This window comes from Lithobates pipiens, unplaced genomic scaffold, assembly GCF_037356315.1.
Source record: "Lithobates pipiens isolate NorthernLeopardFrog02 unplaced genomic scaffold, aLitPip1_a1.2 Scaffold_18, whole genome shotgun sequence".
Lineage (NCBI taxonomy): Eukaryota > Metazoa > Chordata > Amphibia > Anura > Ranidae > Lithobates > Lithobates pipiens.
This window is the reverse complement of record NW_027507758.1, coordinates 465,753,265-465,774,798: the sequence shown is the minus strand read 5'-3', so window position 1 is coordinate 465,774,798 and position 21,534 is coordinate 465,753,265. Positions and strand designations below refer to the sequence as shown.

Genomic DNA, 21,534 nt, shown 5'->3' with positions numbered 1-21,534 from the left:
CTGAATCGCCTCTCGGGGATCTGGACCGAGACGCTGATGAGCTTCGGGATGAAGTTCCCATGATCTCCGGGTAAGATTAAGGGCGAAGTGCCTCTGTAATAAGCCGAGTGTATCCTCGTCAGCGGGAGCTGGGAAATTAGGCTGCCATTCTCAGCTGCGTCCAGGCCACGCCCCCCTGAGCAAGTGCAGTATTACTACCCACACTGTGTCTTATCTGGCCTTGCCAAGAGACCCTGCAGGAGGGAGAGGAGCTGTGCATACAGGATCAAACAGCAATTTTACACAATGCAGAGGATTAACCCCTCAAGTTCCACAGGGAGTATAACAAACATGCTATTCTCTGCACATAACAGATTTTACTGTTGTGGGTTTAGTAACACTTAAAGTGTTTGTTAACCCCCACAAAAAAAATAAAAAAAAATAAAAAAAAAAAAAAAAATTTTTTTTTTTTAAAAACAAACACACACACACACACCTGGTGGCACTTCCTGTATGCCCACTCTGCGCTGACCATTAAAATCGGGGTGCTCCGCCCTGATCACCATAGTCAGGGTACGTGCCTGCATCATACAGATCTGTCACCTCTACTCTCCTCTCCTCCTCACCCACCTCCTTCCTGACTGTCAAGTTCCTCTGGCGTCTCTGCCCCCCCCCCCCCCCCCATGCTATTCTTGTAAAATAAAGTCCTAAAATTGTCACTGCCAGCTTCTCTAGTAGAGGTTGGCATAGCACATTATGTCAGTTTGGAAAAACTAGTGTTCCAAATACCAAATTTGAGCTGTCCTCAGGCCGGTCATGTGACTCGTGGCCACTTTCCAGCTACGATACAAAGCTTCTGCGGAGGAGACAAGCAGCCACACAAACAGAGGGAGACCACAGCCCCTCCCACAGAAGCAATCCATTGGAGTTGTAAAGCGGCTGCGAGTCATGTGACCAGCCTGAAGACAGCTAAAATTAGGCATTTAGAACACTCTTTGTTTTTAAAACGACTGACATAGTGTGCTATGCCAGCTTCTAATAGTAGTAACTGGCATATTTTTATATAGATGGGTTAACAAACCCTATAAAGCTGAACAGTGTGCAAATGAGATCCCTGCACTCTGGAGTTGAGGAAAGCTGTGCAATTCTGTACTCTGAATGGCTATAAAGGGAGAGAGGACTGCAGATAAACAAGTGCAGCTTATGTAGAAGGATTTGTTTCATCTCCTTGTATCACCTTAGGCTAGTCACCGTTGTTGGTATATGTAAGGGTTTATCAACCACTTGAAAGCATCTTCAAGTTGACCTAGTATGAGATACAATTTTAAAATGTATACATTTATATTTAGGTGCATTATTACATCTTAACCACTTCAGCCCTGGACCATTTGGCTGCCCAAAGATCAGAGCGTTTTTTGCGATTAGGCACTGTGTCGCTTTAACTGACAATTGCGCAGTCGTGCGACGTGGCTCCCAAACAAAATCGACGACCTTTTTTTTCCCACAAATGAGCTCTTTTGGTGGTATTTGATCACCTCTGCGGTTTTACATTTTTTGCACTATAAACAAAAAAATAGGGAAAAAAAAAAAAACCCCACGCAATAAGCGTGTATTGATTTGTCTGCACAAAAGCTTTAGCGTCTACAAAATAAGGGATAGTTTTATGGCATTTTTATGATTTTTTTTTTTTTCTTAACTAGCAATGGCGTTGATCTGCGATTTTTATTGTGACTGCGTCATTATGGTGGATCGGACACTTTTGGTGCTATTTTGGGACCATTCACATTTATACAGCACTGATTATTGTGTAAATGTGACTGGCAGTGAAGGGGTTAACCACTAGGTGGCGCTGCAGGGGTTAAGTGTGTCCTAGGGCGTGATTCTAACTGGGGGGGGGGGGGCTGGGCTACGTGTAACACGATACTGATCACCACTCCCCATCACTAGGCAGAACAGGAAATGCTTGTTTACATTAGCATTTCCCCATTCTTCCTCTCTGTGAGACGATCACAGGTATCCCCGCGGACATATAGTCTGCAGGACCCGTGATCACGTCACGGAGCTCGCCGGCGGCGCATGCATGCCCACAATGCCACGTCTTAAAGGGTAATGTACAGGTAAGTTAATATGCCTGTATGTGCCCTTCTGCCGGCGTATATTAGGCATGAGCAGGCCGGCAAGGGGTTTAACTACTGATGGTAGATCAAATCTGGGAAGATCCACCCAAGGGTTCAGCAAACCTTGTTCAAGAGTCGGAAAACCTGAACCGAAGGCAAATCCCTTTGAAGTCAATCTTGATACATTTTTGGCCATTCAGGCAAACTATTGTTAGATATACAGTATCTCACAAGCGTGAGTAAACCCCTCACATTTTTGTAAATATTTTATTATATCTTTTCATGTGACAACACTGAAGAAATGACACTTTGCTACAATGTAAAGTTTGTATAACAGTGTAAATTTGCTGTCGCATCAAAATAACTCAACACACAGCCATTAATGTCTAAACTGCTGGCAACAAAAAGAGTATACCCCCAAGTGAAAAGTTTCCAAATTGGGCCCAAAGTGTCAATATTTTGTGTGGCCACTAGGGATGAGCCGAACACCCCCCCGGTTCGGTTCGCACCAGAACTTGCGAACGACCCCCGCGTTCGGTACGAACGTTAGAACCCCATTGAAGTCTATGGGACTCGAACGTTCGAAATGGAAAGTGCTAATTTTAACGGCTAATATGCAAGATAGTGTCCTAAAAAGGGTTTGGGGACCTGCCTCCTGCCTCAGGGGACATGGGTCACTGCAAAAAAAAGTTTTAAAAACTGCCGTTTTGGCGGGAGCACTGATTTTAATGACGATTAAAGTGAAAAAAAAAAAAAAGTGAAATATTCCTTTAAATATGGTGCCTGGGGGGTGTCTGTAGTATGCCTGTGAAGTGCCACGTGTTTCCCGTGTTTAGAACAGTCCCTGCACAAAATGACATTAAACGGAAATAACACCATTTAAAACTGCTTGCGGTTTTAATGTTATATCTGGTTCCTGCAATATGGTTGAAAATCATTGAGAAACATGGCATGGGTAGCCCTCCCTGCCCATTACCAGCCTATTTGGGTCTTGTACGCATATTAAAAAAAAGGAAATGCGTGTGGCCCCCAGGCCCTATATACTCAGAACAGCAGTATACAGGCAGTGCAAACAAGACAGGGACTGTGTAGGTTTGTTGTGTTAAGTTGAATCTGTTTGTCATTTTCAACCGGTACATTTTTAAAGTGTAGCTCCAGTCAAAAAAACGATTTTTAAGCTTTTTGGAAAAAACATAGGGAAGGGTTATCACCCCTGTATAATTTGTTTTGTCGTCCATCTTTTTTCATCTCACTTGCTGCTGTCTCCTTCCGTTTGCAAGTAGGAGATGTTTGTAAGTTGGATGTTTGAAAGTAGGGGCCTGCCCTATATTATAGCAGTATGTACTGGGTACAGAGCACGCAGACAGCACGCACTATCTCCTAACACTACTGACTGCAAGCTCTATTATTAACCACTGGGCACTTAAACACCCTTAATAACCAGACCAATTTTCAGCTTTCGGTGCCCTCACATTTTGAATGACAATTACTCAGTCATGCAACACTGGACCTATAGGAAATGTTTGTCCTTTTTTCACACAAATAGAGCTTTCTTTTGGTGGTGTTTAATCACCTCTCAGTTTTTTATGCTATAAAAGAAAAAAGACCGAAAATTCTGCGAAAAAATGAATTTTTCTTCGTTTCTGTTATAAAATTTAGCAGATTAGTCATTTTTTCTTCATAAATTTGGGCCAAAATTCATACTACTACATATCTTTGGTAAAAATAAGTACAAATTGGTGGATATCATTTGGTCTTTGTGAAAGTTATAGAGTCCACAAGCTATGGTGCCAATATCTGAAAATTGATCACATCTGAAGTACTGACGGCCTATTTCCTTTTTTTCACAAAATTGTCATATTATCAGGTTATTTCACACACACAGCATATGCATACCACAAATTACACCCCAAAACACATTCTGCTATTACTCCCGAGTACGGCGATACCACATGTGTGAGACTTTTACACAGCGTGGCCACATACAGAGGCCCAACATGCAGGGAGCGCCATCAGGCGTTCTGGAGCACCCAGGCCAATTCTGACATTTCTCTCCTACATGTAAAAATCATCATTTATTTGCTAGAAAATTACAGAGAACCCCAAAACATTATATATATATATATATATATATATATATATATATATATATATATATATATATATATATATATATATATTTTTTTTAGCAAAGACCCTGGAGAATACAATGGTGGTCGTTGCAAATTTTTATCTCACACGGTATTTGCACAGCAATTTTTCAAACGCGTTTTTTGGGGGGAAAAAACAGTTTTGTGCTTAAAAAACAAACAAAAAAAAACAGTAAAGTTAGCCCAATGTTTGCATAAAGTGAAAGATGAAGTTATGCTGAGTAAATAGATATCAAACATGTCACTCTTCAAAATTGCACATGCCCGTGGAATGGCGCCAAACGTCGCTACTTTAAAAATCCCCATAGGCGACGCTTTAAATTTTTTTTTTACTGGTTACATGTTTTGAGTTGCAGAGGAGGTCTAGGACTAGAATTATTGCTCTCGCTCTAACATTCTCTGTGATACCTCACATGTGTGGCACATGCGAGCACATGGGGACATGGGCGCTTTAATTTTTATTTTATTTTTTTATTGTTCATTTTACTTTATTTATTTATTTTAGTTTGACATTTTTTTCCCCAAAAATATATTTTTGATCACTTTTATTCCTATTACAAGAAATGTAAACATCCCTTGTAAGTGAAATCTGGGGGGTCAATATGACCCCACATCTCACCTCTAGGCTGGGAAGCCTGAAATAAAAAAAAAAAAAAAAAAAAAAAGATTCTGGCTTTGATCGTACTGGCGAGTTGGTAGAAGCAACGGAGGGCGGTGAGGGGTGGGGGGCGTCTATGGCTGGGTATTTCAGGGTATCACCGAGTATGGCTGGGTATCTCTGAGTATGGCAATTTATGGCAGGGTATCTCTGAGTATGGCTGGGTATGGCAATTTATGGCAGGGTATTACAGAGTATTGGCAGGGTATTGGCGGGGTACTACAGAGTAATAGCAGGGTACTGCAGAGTATTGGGGGGTACTACAGAGTAATGGCAGGGTACTGCAGAGTATTGGGGGTACTGCAGAGTAATGGCGGGTACTGCACTGCAGAGTAATGGCGGGTACTGCAGAGTAATGGGGGGTACTGCACTGCAGAGTAATGGTGGGGTACTGCAGAGTAATGGCGGGGTACTGCAGAGTAATGGCGGGGTACTGCAGAGTAATGGCGGGGTACTGCAGAGTAATGGCGGGGTACTGCAGAGTAATGGCAGGGTACTGCAGAGTAATGGCAGGGTACTGCAGAGTAATGGCAGGGTACTGCAGAGTAATGGCAGGGTACTGCAGAGTAATGGCAGGGTACTGCAGAGTAATGGCAGGGTACTGCAGAGTAATGGCGGGGTACTGCAGAGTAATGGCGGGGTACTGCAGAGTAATGGCGGGGTACTGCAGAGTAATGGCGGGGTACTGCAGAGTAATGGCGGGGTACTGCAGAGTAATGGCGGGGTACTGCAGAGTAATGGCGGGGTACTGCAGAGTAATGGCGGGGTACTGCAGAGTAATGGCGGGGTACTGCAGAGTAATGGCGGGGTACTGCAGAGTAATGGCAGGGTACTGCAGAGTAATGGCAGGGTACTGCAGAGTAATGGCAGGGTACTGCAGAGTATGCACTGGTATTGCAGAGTATTGGCAGGGAATTGAGGGGTTAAATTCGGTGAGCAGCGATGTGGGCACTGCAGATGCAGCCCACATCGCTGCTGACACCGATCTCTTTCCCCTCCGCTGTACCGATCGGTACAGAGAGGGGGAGGGAGGAACCGGCGTCATAACATGACGCCGGTTTGTTTCCAAGTGATCACTCCGTCATTTGACGGAGCAATCACGTGGTAAACGGCCGCTATGAGCGCCCGTTTACCGTGATCCGTGATGCGCCGGGTCCTGTGGACCCGGCGGTCACGGATGCTCTCGAGTGCGCGCACCTCGGGGCACGCGAGAGCAGAATTCTGGGAGGCCGTTAATTAACGGCCTCTCAGAGTTAAACAACCGCCCTGAAGCCGTTAATCGGCAATGGGCAGTTGTTAAGTGGTTAAAGCTAGATCACTAGCTATATAGGTGAGGTGAATATAGTGGTGTATACTGCAGTCAGGGCACAGACAACAACCACTACACAGCAGCAAGATAGGAAATCAGCCAAAAACGATTGGTGTGTACTGTGTTGAAGGTACACAGAACACCCACTGCTTCAGATGCTAAGTAACACACTACACGAGGCCGCCTCAAAGGCAGCCTTATATAGTGTGGGGCGTGCACTACACAGCCTGAGCTATGATTGGCCACAGGCAGGATGCGTATGTGGCGTATGGTCTGAGCACTGATAGGCTGACCCCCACCCCTTCAACCTCTGCAGCAATGTCGGCAGTACTCTGTTTCCCAAAGACAATCTCTGGATTTGATGCCGAGCATGTGCACTCAACTTCTTTGGTCAACCATGGCGAGGCCTGTTTGGAATAGAACCTGTCCTGTTAAACTGCTGTATGACCTTGGCCACCTTGCTGCAGCTCAGTTTCTGGGTCTTGACTATCTTCTTATAGCCTAGGTTATCTTTATGTAGAGCAAATTCTTTTTTTCAGATCCTCAGAGAGTTCTTTGCCATGAGGTGCAATGTTGACCTTCCAGGGACCATTATGAGAAAGTGAGAGCTATAAACACCAAATGTAACAAACCTGCTCCCCATTCACACCTGAGACCTTGAAACACTAACAAGTCACATGACACCAGGGAGGGAAAATGGCTAATTGGGCCCAATTTGGACATTATCACTTAGGTTTACTCACTTTTGTTGCCGGCGCTTTAGACATTAATGGCTGTGTGTTGTTATTTTGAGGGGGCAGCAAATTCACACTGTTATACAAGCTGTACACTCACTACTTTATATTGTAGCAAAGTGTAATTTCTTCAGTGTTGTCACATGGAAAGATAATAAAATATATACAAAGATGTGTGGGGGGATGTACTCGCTTTTGTGAGATACTGTAGGTATGGAAAGCTTGACCCTGCCATAGGAGACATGTACTAATGCAAAAACAAAATTAAAAAAATACCACACAGTAGGGAGATTTTCATGTGGCTTCTAGGGCTGTGCAGGGTGTTACAGAGCAGTACAGTTTTCACAGATAGACAGCAAGTGTATGCTGTCACTGAGACTAAAATTATTTCTTTGTTACAAATAGCTTGGCTGACCTACAGCAGCAGCACCCAAATCCTATTCATAGCGGGAACAAACATTTAACAGTAATAGGCCAACCTTTGACTGGCAGATAGAAATTGGCTAGTAGCTTACTGTGGTGATCTCTCTTCTTACTAAAGTAAAACTCTCCTGCTGCTGGACAATTTTGATCAAGCTTTAATTAAAAATGATGGATGGATGGATGGATGGATTTTAAAGCATATTTACTGGTCTAGTTGTAGGTATGCATATGCCATACCTGTGGGGTGCTCGTGGAAGCTGGAAGTCACTGAAGTAGTCTCTGCTACTAGAGTGATCTCTGCTGTCTTCTGAGGGTCACCACTTGCCACAGACAACATTCACAAAAAAAAAAAAAAAAAAAAATAAAAAAAAATTGTATTTTTTCTCTCCGTGAATACAAGTCGATCTGATTGGACCAGGTGGAGATTGTGACATCACCTTCCTGCCTCTCCACCTCAAATCAGAGATCGCCTTGCATTTACTGATAAAAAAAACAAAAAATAAAAAAAATGCAAGGCATTCTTTGACTGGTGCCTGTGCGGAGCGGGCAATCTCCCCTGGTTACTATGCAGCGGTTTGGGACATGACCTATAAGACAGCTATCACTGATTTCCGGCTTCCAAAAATTAAAAACAGAAAAATAAAGCCCACTAAAAATGTAAAAATCCCCAAAATACCACATTTGAAACAAAAGCAAACACTATATTAGTTTGCCTTGTACTCACAGATCATATGTTGATGCTTTTCCATTACAAGTGCTACTGTACGTGATCTTTGCCTAATAAGGTTAGTGGCTAGTTACCTCCCTTCTGTGGCTCCTGCCTTATACATGCCTGTGTACATGGGATGATGGCACCATCTGTATAGCACTGGGAGGAAGAGGTATGTTGACAATCCAACAGGTAAAATCATTGCAAGGTTACTGTAATATAGATATGTAGCCCCGTTCCCAAAAATGGGGCTAGAAGGTAAATTTACTTTTTGGCTGAGCTGTAACCAGCTCAGATTGATTGTACATAGATTTATTTGGATCTGTCCTAAATCTGATTGTGTTGTGCATGTCCCACTGTAAGCTGTAATGAATATTCTTTTCTTTTTCCAGAAACAGCCCAGGAGAAGGTTCCTGCTGCTGTGCATTCTGGGAAGGGGTATTTATTGGACAGATGCCATGTGCTTTAGTCAGTCTTCCCCTCATGGCCCTTCTGGCCTGAGGCTATGCTGCTGCAAGCTGTGCAAGTAGGCCCTGAAACCTGTCTGGGGCCTACTACTTCTGAGGTGGTCCTTAGGCTGTCTAGCCTGAACGGAAGAAGCCGAGCCAAGCTGAGGAAATCCAGGGAAGGATTCTTGCTGGAGAGAGCCAAGATGAAGGGTGATCTCTCAGAAGAGCTTGGTGACTCGTTTGGAGGACGCATCTACATCTACCTACCCTCACAGTACTGCCAGGTCGGCTTAAAGGTTCTGGTACTACAAAGCTGTTCTACAATCCAATCAAGGTAACAAACTCCTGGCTGCTAAGTTTGTGAGAGAGACTTATCCAGGCATTTACTGGTTGCTAGGTCTGAGAGACCTACCCAGATATTCAAGATCTGCTATAAGAAAGCTGTGTGTTTTGTCCTTTAATCTAAGGCGTCTGCAAGTAATCTGCTACAAAAAGGTATCTGCAACTTCCCCTCAACCTCTTTAATACTACTTCTTTCAAGTTATTCTTTAGAACATTGAAAACTACTTAAAGTGGCTGGCACCCATATTTGTTCTAACTTCCCATTATAGCCATGGACTCAGGCCTGGGGTGAATACCCCAGGATACCCGGGGGCACTACAGAAACAATTAATACCCAGTACATGAATGACAGGCAGAACCCATCTACAGTCAGGGATATAGAGAAGCAGAATGGCAGTGACAAGGCAGCATTTGCTGGCATATTTTCTAATGATAAAAGGTTATGACAGGTTTTCTCCAAGTATGTAACACAATGTGCATGGTGTTCAATGCCCATATTCTTACTCTGTTGGGTGACTTTTTCCATAAAATCTGTGCTCCAGCAGAAAACAAAGGGCCCGCATTTTCTCAGCATACGTCATCCATGTCCCTTGAGTCATCCAAGCTGGATTAGCAGTTCCTTCACCTCCAATCATCATGAAAACGGGGCCATCGTCACTTGTGAAAGAGTCATTCACATAATATCTCTACGAAGAGAAAACAACAACAGGCTTAACATTTCACAATTGACAACACACAACGAGAAGAAATTACTAAGACTGGAGCATCTTTGGCAAACTGTTTCTAGCATTCATTTTCAAAGCTTAAAGAGGTTGATAACCCTCGTGTTTTTTCACCTTAATGCATCCCATGGCGGGGCCGAGTTTGGCATGCTGGGTGAATGTACAGACACAGGAGCCGCCGGGTGACCCCAGAAGTCAAGGATCAGGGCCACTCTGTGCAAAACAAACTGAGGAGGCAAGTATGACATGTTTTTTTTTTTAAAGGAGTGTTTACAACTCCTTTAACCACTTGCTTACTGGGCACTTAAACCCCCCTCAGTCCCAGACCAATTTTCAGCTTTCAGCGCTGATGCACTTTGAGTGACAATTACGCGGTCATACAACACTGTACCCAAATGAAATTTTTATCATTTTTTTCCCACAAATAGAGCTTTCTTTTGGTGGTATTTAGTTACAGCTCGGAGTTTTATTTTTTGCTAAACAAACAAAAAAAGATGCAAAAAAAAAAAATCATGTTTTAATAGTTTGTTATAAAATTTTGCAAACGGGTCATTTTTCTCCTTCATTGAAGTGCGCTGATTAGGCGGCACTGATAGGCTGCATTGGTGGGCACTGATGGGCTGCACTGGTGGGCACTGATGGGCTGCACTGGTGGGCACTGATGGGCTGCACTGGTGGGCACTGATGGGCTGCACTGGTGGGCACTGATAGGCATAGTTAAGGCGGCACTAATAGGCACAGATAAGGCGGCACCGATGGGCACAGATAAGGCGGCACTGATGGGCAAAGATGGGCACAGATAAGATGGCACGGATGGGTGGCACGGATGGGTACCACAGATAGATGGGACTGATGGGCACTGATAGGTGGCACTGCTGGGCACTGATGGGCGGCACTGCTGGGCACTGATGGGCGGCACTGATGGGCGGCACTGCTGGGCACTGATGGGCGGCACTGCGGTGCAGCACCTTTGAGGCAGATTTTGGGTGGCACTGTGGTGGCACTGTGGGTGGCACTGTGGGCACTGCTGGGTGGCACTGACAGGGGGGCACTTACTTTATTTCAGGATGGCACTGCGGGTGGCAGGTGGGCACTGGCAGGGGGCAGGTGTCCGCTTGAATTGCTGGCCGTGATCGGGACTGATGTCCCGAACACGGCCGCCGGCGATCGGCTTTTTTTTTTTTCTCCTCGCGCGAGGAGGAATACTAGCCGATTACCGGCTCCGTTTTATCACATGATCAGCTGTCATTGGCTGACAGCTGATCACGTGATAAGGGGTCGGGATCGACCCCTTACACGGATCGGTGATCAGGCGAGTCTCACGGACTCGCCGATCACAGAGCGCGCCGCGCGCGCCCCTCAGGGGGCGCGCAGGCCGCTCGTAACCGGGACGACGTCAGTAGACGTAGTCCCGGCAATCTAGGTCCGCGCTAATGCCGTCATTCGGCAATAGCGCGGTACCCAAGTGGTTAACAAGTTGAAGTTAATAACCAGTCAGCTGCTCCAGATCCCGTCTGCTCCAGTTTCAGCAAATTCCCTCCAATAAATGGAGCCAAAATGTTGATTTAAAGATTTGAAAAAAGTATCCTGTTCTCTTTTTATTGCTTCCTTACCATGTGCTCCTGCCAGTCCCTCTGCTTTCTTATAAAAAACAAAACAAAAAAACTGACCATACTAGGCATGAGAGCACAGTGTGGTCAGCCCTCTAGCAGAGTTGAGAACAGAGCCTGCACTCCACCAATGATCAAACTTATCCAGACACTCCCTCCTACACAACCATTCACTGGAAAGACCAGTGTACTGCTGCTTCTCCCCTTAGCTCTCTGAGAACAGAGATTATATGATCACTAAAAAGGAGGGGGCAGGGGGATTATGTTGTGCCTTTCATTTTGGTTTTAAAATGGAATGGGTTGTTTTTTTTTTTGTGATTTTTAAAAGTATACAGTCAGCAAAGCCAGAACTTGTGAACTACAGTATAGTATATATTTGTCTGGGGGAAGGCCTTCAAGTAACGAAATCAGCATGACAGCCCCACAGGTCCATTTACCACAATGCACATTAAAACAGTTTTCCTGAAAATATATAAGTTTAAATGCATGCATTCAAGTCAAGGGACACTGTTCTCAGGAATGTCATGTAGCACTTACCCCCGAAGGAGCGGCTGGTTTTAATGGGCTTACCGTTACCTTCTCTCGCTCGCTCCTCATGTCTAGAGGTTTTCCGTGGTAGATGGCCCAGAAACTTTAGAGAATGACGACAGATCAGCTTAAAGGGATTTTTTATTTGCTAAAACGTAGTTAAACAACAGTCTCAAATGTAGGATCAGAGGGTTGGGTGAAAAGTCCAGGTACTCTTAGTATCAAAGTCAGTAATAAAGATCTTTCTTACTTTGAATGGCTATTCTCTGGATGTATTCACAGCTGGATGTTCACTCTAGTTGGACAGTCCCTCTCTCACCAGGCCTAGCAGCCAACAGGGTGCTTAAATCAGGAACAAGTCTCTGCCACAGACTCTGTTGTAGAACATGTAGGAATAAATCTCTGCCACAGACTGTTGTAGAACATGAACAAGAAAACTTGAATACTTGTAGAACACTTGTGTGGTACCAGTATCTTTCAGCCGGTCCGGCGATACCGCACGAAATAGGATTCACTTGGGTCGTTCAGCTTTACCAGGCTCTTGCTAAGAAGCCAACCCTTGCGTGGCCTTCTTCTGAAGAGTGCTCCCCTGGATAACGACGAAGTTGTTGGGCCTCTCCACAACCCGAGATGGCACCGGACCACCTCCGAATCCTTTCCTTAGTTTCCTTGCCTCAGGCTAGCCAGCCCAGAGACATAAAGTCGGGTGGATCTGCACCCCAGGCCATAGGCGCCCTGGGGGCTGGTCAGGAGAACCAGGACCATGGAGTCAGAACATATTTCTGGACCGGAACCCCATGACATCCGCATCTTAAGTACCCTCTCCCAGAAAGCACAGCAAGAGTGACACTCCCACTGGGCTGGCTCAGAGAGAAAGTAATCTTAAGGCACCCAACCAGACTGTTGCCATGCCTGCCAGAAGAAACAGCATCCCCTATGGCCAGGCTGAACACCCTATAGTCCAGTCAGACTGATGCTGAGGTACAAATGTGGAAGTACACACCTGAACTGCAGTTTAGTTCGGGTAACGCTAAATTTCAAAACACATAGTGCATGCTCTTCAGGAGCTGTCACTACAGTCACGTTAGGTAGAAAAATAGTGGTAGTGTATCTTGGAGAAGTGGGGGGAGGGAAGTTTTTTTGAACTTTATTGCTTTGGTACATGCCGATGTCCTATATCCTCTTAACATCCTGTCCCGGTCCTCATGTACTACATTGTTAACCGGTTCCAGACCCACCCACACAGATTTACTGTGGCAGAATGGCACTCCAGGGCAAAATCCCGTATGGGTATGTCCTTCCCTTTAGCAACCACAAGAGGGCACCGGCTGCACATCGGGGGACCCGATGCATGTGGCCAGCAGGTACGACCACTCTTGTGTGCACAAGAGCCAGCATGAGGATTTGTGTGTGTAAATACACAAATCCCTGTGCCATCAGGGGAGAGGAGACATATGGTTTGTTCCTAGTAAGTAGGAACAATGATGTGTCTCCTCCCCTAGTAAGTCCTATCCCCATACAGTTAGAACACACATTTAATCCCTTGATCGCCCCCCCCCCCCCAGTGTTAACCCATTCACTGCCCGTGAGATTTACACAGTAATCAATGCATATAAAATGTCAATGGTCCCAAAAGTGTCCAATTTGTCCATCGCAAAAAAAAAAAAATATATAATTATAAAAATGCCATAAATCTTTCCTATAGTTTGTAGACTTTTGCGCAAACCAATCAATATATGCTTATTGCGATTTTTTTTTTTTTTAACCAAAATATGTAGAAGAATATATATTGGCATTAACTGATTTTTTTTTTTTTTTTTTTATAAAATAAAATAATTGGGTATATTTATTATAGCAAAAAATTAAAAATTAAGTATTTTTCTTTCAAAATTGTCGCTCTTTTTTGTTTATAGCGCAAAAAAATAAAAACCGCAGCCGGTGATCAAATAGCACCAAAAAAATAAATAAAAAGTACAGCATTGCATGACTACGCGCAATCGATGCAGTGCCAAATTGTAAAAAGTGCTCTGGAAGGGGGTAAAATCTTCTGGGGCTGAAGTGGTTAACAAGAGTAGGAATTTGCTGCTAATATTACAGTATTATGTACAATTCTGTATTAATCCAGACCAGAAGAAGAGACGTTAACTGAAGAAGGGAATTGTTCCCATGTTCTGGCTGTTTAGCTGTAGCTGCCCATTAATTTGTTGGTGTGAATCCTAGTGATAGACAAGTCTCTGACCTATTGTTAGCATCTCATATGCACAGTGCCAGATAGCCAAGTCTTTGCTACTGTATGTAGTGTTCACCTTCCAATATGTACCGGATGACATTTTGGACAAAATGTCACTCATGTGTAAATTTAGTTTTTGCCTCAGAACCATAGGGGTTCTGAGGGTTAATTATGTAGGTTAACCTTGACATCAGTTTGGCTGGGCTGTGTTAGAAGTTCTGCTTGGTCCTGTGTACAGTGAGGTGCACATGACAACTCAGAACCAGGCCTGGTTGGACGTTTTGGGTATGAGCCTTCTCTGGACCAATTAGTGGGTGTGCCGGGCCCCGCTGAGGAGTCTGGGAAGGGGTACTTAAGATGTGGAGGTCACGTGTTCAGGAGAAAAGTTTGTGAGGCCCGCGTGGTCTGTACTGGTTCCAGGACTGGGGTAGCCCCGTGAGGGGTCCCGGTCACGGGGTGTTCGACATCCCGCAACATGCTTCTGTTGGTTACCCCCAATAGACCCTGCTGGTCTAGGGTAGGGATCCGTCTGTTCCCCGAGTCTCGGAACCGGCTGGTCCGAGGTGCAGTAACAGAGAGGATTCAAGGTGTCCGGGTGTGCTCTCGCTCGGCTTGGAGGGGCACCACAGCTCGTGAAAGTGACCGGGGGGAGGACTCTTCAGAGGAGGGCCAACAAGTGGCATCCTGTGAAGTACCTGGTTACTGAGTTGGGAAGGACATTGCTCCATTACTGAAGAAAAAGGTTCCTGTCCACTTGCAGTTATAACTTGTACACCTTCAGAGGTTTTGACAAGTTCCAGATCAATGTGGTGATTGCCATGGTCTCTGGCTAGAGATCTGTTAAGCCATGAGGTACCCAGCTGCGAGTGGCTACTCTCTGGGTGATATTAGAGATTTTGTTATGTCTGCAGTTCAAGGTGCCTGAGCTCTTCACCCTTGCCCTCTGTTCCTATATGAGACTGTGTTATTGGATGTTACCCCTGCAAAATAAAACCTTTCAAAATTGACTTTATTGGTGTCAGCGTCCAAGTTGTTGGGTACCAAACTTGGTAACCCCTAGACGTGGAAGAACAAGCCAAGCAGAGGTAACCGGTAAGCCCAATAAGTCAAGGCCGCCCTACAAAGGGTTATGGCCACTACAAATATATGAGTAGGTGAACCTGTTTATTACAATAAAGTTTATATGCAGCTATAGCTAGTTTTAGATTAGGGTTCAAACACTAGAATACTGTAGGTTAGAGCCAGGTTAGGCATCTGATGGCCATTTCTGGTAGAGGTCTGGTTGCATGACAGATTAGAAACTACCAGGGAGAGATTAAAGAGCAGAGCAGATAGGCTGACTGAGTTCTAGTGCCACACCATGGTTTTTGCCAGTGAGAAGCTGCATTGAAGGATCTCCCCATCACTGCTGATCTTGTCGTCAGGTCTCCGACACAACGCGGGAAGCTGCATCATCCTCAGGGGACCTTGCAACTGGACTTTACTACAATATTTATCTAAAAATAGTAGCTCTATTAATAATAAAATTATATATATATATATATACATATATATACACACACACCACACACACACCACACACACACACACACACACACACACACACACACACACACACACACACACACACACACACACACACACACACACACACACACACACACACACACACACACACACACACACACACACACACAGTGGTGTGAAAAAGTGTTTGCCCCCTTCCTCATTTCCTGTTCCTTTGCATGTTTGTCACACTTAAGTGTTTCGGAACATCAAACCAATTTAAAACAATAGTCAAGGACAACACAAGTAAACACAAAATGCAATTTGTAAATGAAGGTGTTTATTATTAAAGGTGAAAAAAAATCCAAACCATCATGGCCCTGTGTGAAAAAGTGATTGCCCCCTAAACCTAATAACTGGTTGGGCCACCCTTAGCAGCAACAACTGCAACCAAGCGTTTGCGATAACGTGCAATGAGGCTTTTACAGCGTCCTGGAGGAATTTTGGCCTACTCATCTTTGCAGAATTGCCCTAATTCAGTTACATTAGAGGGTTTTCGAGCATGAACGGCCTTTTTAAGGTCATACCACAACATCTCAATAGGATTCAGGTCAGGACTTTGGCTAGGCCACTCCAAAGTCTTCATTTTGTTTTTCTTCAGCCATTCGGTGGTGGACTTGCTGGTGTGTTTAGGATCATTGTCCTGCTGCAGAACCCAAGTTCGTTTCAGCTTGAGTACACGAACAGATGGTCGGACATTCTCCTTCAGGATCTCTTGGTAGACAGCAGAATTCATAGTTCCTTTTATCACGGCAAGTCTTCCAGGTCCTGAAGCAGCAAAACAGCCCCAGACCATCACACTACCACCACCATATTTTACTGTTGGTATAATGTTCTTTTTATGAAATGCAGTGTTCCTTCTACGCCAGATATACTTGGACACACACCTTCCAAAGAGTTCCACTTTTGTCTCATCGGTCCACAGAATGTTGTCCCAAAAGTCTTGGGGATCATCAAGATGTGTTGTGGAGAAATTGAGACGAGCTTTGATGTTGTTTTTGCTCAGCAGTGGTTTTCTCCTTGGAACTCTGCCATGCAGGCCATTTTTGCCCAGTCTTTTCCTGATGGTGGAGGCATGAAGGCTGACCTTAACTGAGGCAAGTGAGGCCTGCAGTTCCTTGGACGTTGTTGTGGGGTCTTTTGTGACCTCTTGGATGAGTCGTCGCTGCGCTCTTGGGGTAATTTTGGGCGGCCGGCCACTCCTGGGAAGGTTCACCACTGTTCCATGTCTTCGCCATTTGTGGATAATGGCTCTCACTGTGGTTCGCTGGATTCCCAAAGCTTTGGAAATGGCTTTATAACCCTTTCCAGACTGATAGATCTCAATTACTTTCGTTCTCAATTGTTCCTGAATTTCTTTGGGTCTCGGCATGATGTGTAGCTTTTAAGGATCTTCTGGTGGACCTTACTGTGTCAAGCAGCTCCTATTTAAGTGATGCCTTGATTGTGAACAGGTGTGGCAATAATCAGGCCTGGGTGTGGCTATAGAAATTGAACTCAGGTGTGGACAACCACAGTTATAATATGTTTTAACAAGGGGGGCAATCACTTTTTCACACAGGGCCATGATGGTTTGGATTTTTTTTCACCTTTAATAATAAACACCTTCATTTACAAATTGCATTTTGTGTTTACTTGTGTTGTCCTTGACTATTGTTTAAATTGGTTTGATGTTCCGAAACACTTAAGTGTGACAAACATGCAAAGGAACAGGAAATGAGGAAGGGGGCAAACACTTTTTCACACCACTGTATACACACACATTAGATAATACAAACACATATCTTTGCTGGAAATACCAATTTGTATACTGGATATATGTACAGTTATTGATTCATATTAATTAAAAAGTCAGATTTAAATTTTTTTTTATATATAAATTGTATTTTATAACTGGAGTTTTCGGCTAAGTGCATCCTGCATCTTCGTCAAAATTTCCATTTAGTGCACCTCTAACAATTCTACATTACAGTGTGATACTAACTGCTGACAGTAGAGGGCAGCAGATCCCTGCACTTGTATTATTTCTACCGGTATAGTGATGTGCAGCTATGTACTTCTAGTTAATGTGATATGCTGGTTTCAGTAGTTCTTCTGCTCCCAATTATTTTCATTGTTTTACAGATTATTTTTCCCAGGAAGAGAATCCACTCTGTTCAGAGGCCCTGTGAGTATATAGACTCAAATAAAAAATAAAATTATATATGGCTTCCAAGAGGTGGACGTGCATATATGGAAAGAGCACCAGACCAAAAAAATAAATAAATAGGAGTCCAAATTAATTAATTGATGTTGTGCTAAAAAGACAGCCAACGCTGTCAAGGGCAGCTTTTACCATGCGTTGAAATGGGAGCAGCAGCAGAGTCAATAGTTTTGGCAAGATGGCTATAAATATCTTTCTATTCCCTCTATAGGATGTAGTACTCAAAATGTACTCAACAACTAAGCGACACACATGCTGTCACACTGCCTACCATTTCCCTTCCCTTTTCCCAGTGGCTTCTGACCTAGAAATTGTTATTACTTCTTAGCAGCGGCGGCATTTTTATTTTTTTGGGGGGGGGTGAAACCCCCCCCCCCGGGTCGGTCAACTTACCCCAATCACGTGCAGCTTCCCTAGCTCTCCTCTGCGGACATCTCCTTCCTCCTCCTTGGCGGCCAATCAGAATGCTTCTCCTTTCGCCCAATTATGAAACACACCCACTCTTCCTGATTGGCGGAGAGGTAATTCAGTGTTAGACTAGCAAATTAACATTTGTTACTCTAACACACCCGGGTGTGCTCCGAGCGCAATGCTCTGTGCCCAGAGCCCACCCCATTTTGAAGCCTATTAGAGCCTCTGGCTCTAATCAGGTGCTAAAAAAAAATTTGGAAAAACCCTGCCGCTGTAATTCATGCGCACGGCATCCTGAAAAGGGGTCGGATGCATGAATAAGGGGTGGCGGCGGTTATGGAAAGGGGAGGCGACGCCCCTGCTTCTTAGACTAGTCCTAAATGGGTCGAATTCTTTTACACTGGACTGTCAAAACTGTCAGTGACAATATTAATAGACTGTTGGTGATGGTTGAATAAAACCTATTGGTTTTAGTGGTGGAGAAATCTTAGGCTTCACGTACACAGGACATTTTAAAACCTCTCCTGAATGATTTAACTTGTCAGATAGTAACTGACATAAAAAAAAAAAAAAAAAAAAAAAAAAAAAGGAGAAGGTCAGTTGTGCTCTATTTATGTTTAGAAGTGTTTTTTTTATATTGAAAATAGTAAAAAATAAATAAAAATCCCAACCGCTCCTAAGCCCTGGTTCACATTGCAATGATTTGGTATGTCAAATCGCATGCCAAGGTCGGCGGCTATTGCACCGTCTGAATCGGTGTAATGCCGCATATCGCGGCACTGCACTGATCCCCCAAAGTCATTTCTGTACTACCTTTGTAGATGTCGGGGTGCGATTTCAATAGGCATCTGTGCAGAAAATCGCCCTCCAAGTCGGGACTGACATCAGCTGAACACACACACACACACACACACACACACACACACACACACCTCATTTCATTCCCGCTGTCTGTGTGAACCTGGGCTAAACGTTTGTTTACCAGCAGCAGTGTACACAAAGCAAAAAAATAATAAAAAGGAATGTTGTGGCCAACATTACTCACAGCAAATCATATTTTTTTTTTTATTTACTAAAGTGAAATCACAGAAAATGATTTCCCATGGGTTGCTGTGCGTTTTTTTTTTTCTCCCCTTCTCCCCCTCTATACCTGAAGGTGCTCTGTTAACAGAAGTAGCTTTTGCTGTGTATTTTACAAGACGGTAGGTTAGACTAATGCCCTGTACACACGGTCGGACATTCCGATGACAAAATGCATCATATTTTTTCCAACGGATTTTGGGCCAAACTTGTCTTGCATACACACGGTCGCACAAAGTTGTCGGAAAAATCGGATTGTTCAGAACGAGGTGACGTAAACCACGTACAACAGGACTATAAAGAGGCCAGTAGCCAATAGCTTTCGTCTCGTAATTTATTCTGACCATGCGTGGCACTTTGTCCGTCGCAATTGTCTACACACGATCGGAATTTACACAATCAGATTTTGTGGTCGGAAAATTTTAGATTCTGCTTTCAAACTTTGCGTGTTGGAAATTCCGACGGAAAAAAGTCAGATGGAGCCCACACACGATCGGATCGCACATTTTCCGTCAGAAAGTCCGACCGTATGTAAAGGGCATAATACATATAGCTTATAGGAGAGACATGATTAAACCCTTGAAATACATAAAAAAAAAAAAAAAAAAAAAAAAAAAAGGGAGGTGAATAAGGTTTGAGAGGGCAGGATTTTCAATATGAAGCCAAGATCAAGAACGCGAGGTCAAGACATCAAACTAGCAGGAGGAAAGTTTGAAAACCAACATTTAGAAAGTATTGTTTTAGCGAATGAGTAGTTCATACTTGGGATAGACTACCAGCAGAGGTAGTGAGTCAGTCAACAGAAAATCAATTTAAATTTGTTTGGGACGGTCAGAGATCTATTCACATTTCTCAGAATTGTTCACGGTCTGCCTCCTGAAATTCGCACACCTGTCCACCTCACACAGGACAAAAAAAATAAAAATAAAAAACACGGATCAAATTCGCAGTACATCTCATCGCAGTAGTGTGAACCTAGGCTGAAGCAGGACAATACACCCGGCTAAGCCTAGGTTCACACTACTGCGATGAGATGTACTGCAAATTTGACTTGCGTTTTGAGGTGGATAGGTGCAAGTTTACCACAATTTTCAGGAGGCAGACAGTGAACAATTCACAGAGATGTGAACTGTGTGCTGTGCATTCAATTGAAGCCTATGAAGGAATAGTTCACACTACACCATAGGAATTTGCATCACATCCGCAGTCAATATGCACAGGACCCCCCCCCCCCCCCATTCACAATGCATAGATGTGAACTAAAGCCATGGAATGATTTTTTCATGACCTGCGAATCTGTGTGTTCCTAAACGCATCAAACCCGCATTAGTGTGAACCCAGGCTAGCGCTACATTAAAAACACACCTACACACATGGATAGATCGAAATGAACCTTAAGATTTCACTTTACTGCTGCCAGACGGATATAAAAAGGATTCCCGCTGACTGCTCTAGGTATCATACTTTGCTCCCTTTACGGTTTTCTTGATTAATTTTAAATGAGAAAAAACGAAATCACGGCATGCTTTTATGGGGCAGGTTTAAAAAAAAAAAAAAAAAAAAAAAAAAGAAGAATTAGATTTCCAGGAACAAATGGGAATCCTGGATTGTCCAAATCAGGATTGGGAACTGTTACTCTGCAAGGACACTTGTCTAATCTTCATAAACTTGCCTGTTTCCAAACTCTGGTGTCAGCTCCATTGAAGTGATCCAACCTCTGCTCAAACCAGTGATCCTGCACTGTCACTGGCATTTCAGAGGGTCTTCTGCTAAACCTTCGATTAGTGAAACCGCTACAAAGAGAAGCCCCCAAGCACAGCAAGACAAACAGCTGTGCACGAGCCATTGTCCTCAGTGGTGTTCAAAGGATGGTCACATGACCTTTTATCAGCTGACTTCCCTTCCGTCTGCTGGGTGTCAGCTGTCTCAGCAATCTCCACTGCCTGCTTAGGAACCTATGACACAATACGGAACACTGAAAGCATAGCACTCAACTCAACTCAAAACCGAACACATATGAATTACACAGGTTCTGTGGCTGATTACTCACTTGGTGCCTTATCTTCAATAAATTGGCCTCAGAACCTGTGTAATTCATATGTGTTCGGGTTTAAAGGGATGAGGTGGCAACTCTAATGCCCTGTACACGTGGTCAGACTTTCCAAGGGAAAATGCGCGATCGGATCTTGTCGGGAAAAAATCTGATCGTGTGTGGGCTCCATCAGACTTTTTCCGTCAGAATTTCTGACACACAAAGTTTGAGAGCTGGGTCTAAAATTTTCCGACAACAAAATCCAATTGTTTAAATTCCGAT

General features: G+C 44.0%; 1 protein-coding gene across 1 annotated transcript in view; it reads right to left on the bottom strand.

Annotated features, from left to right (window-relative positions):
• Positions 1-21,106, bottom strand: part of LOC143988602 (putative serine protease K12H4.7) — a 151,784-nt gene extending 130,678 nt beyond the window's left edge. The window contains exons 1-2 of the mRNA XM_077488286.1: positions 20,893-21,106; positions 9,375-9,556 (exon numbers count right to left, since the gene is read on the bottom strand). Coding sequence (XP_077344412.1) covers positions 9,375-9,556; positions 20,893-21,066 — 356 coding nt within the window. The 5' untranslated portion in view covers positions 21,067-21,106. The remainder of the gene's footprint in view (positions 1-9,374; positions 9,557-20,892) is intronic.
• Between the last annotated feature and the right edge of the window lie 428 nt (positions 21,107-21,534).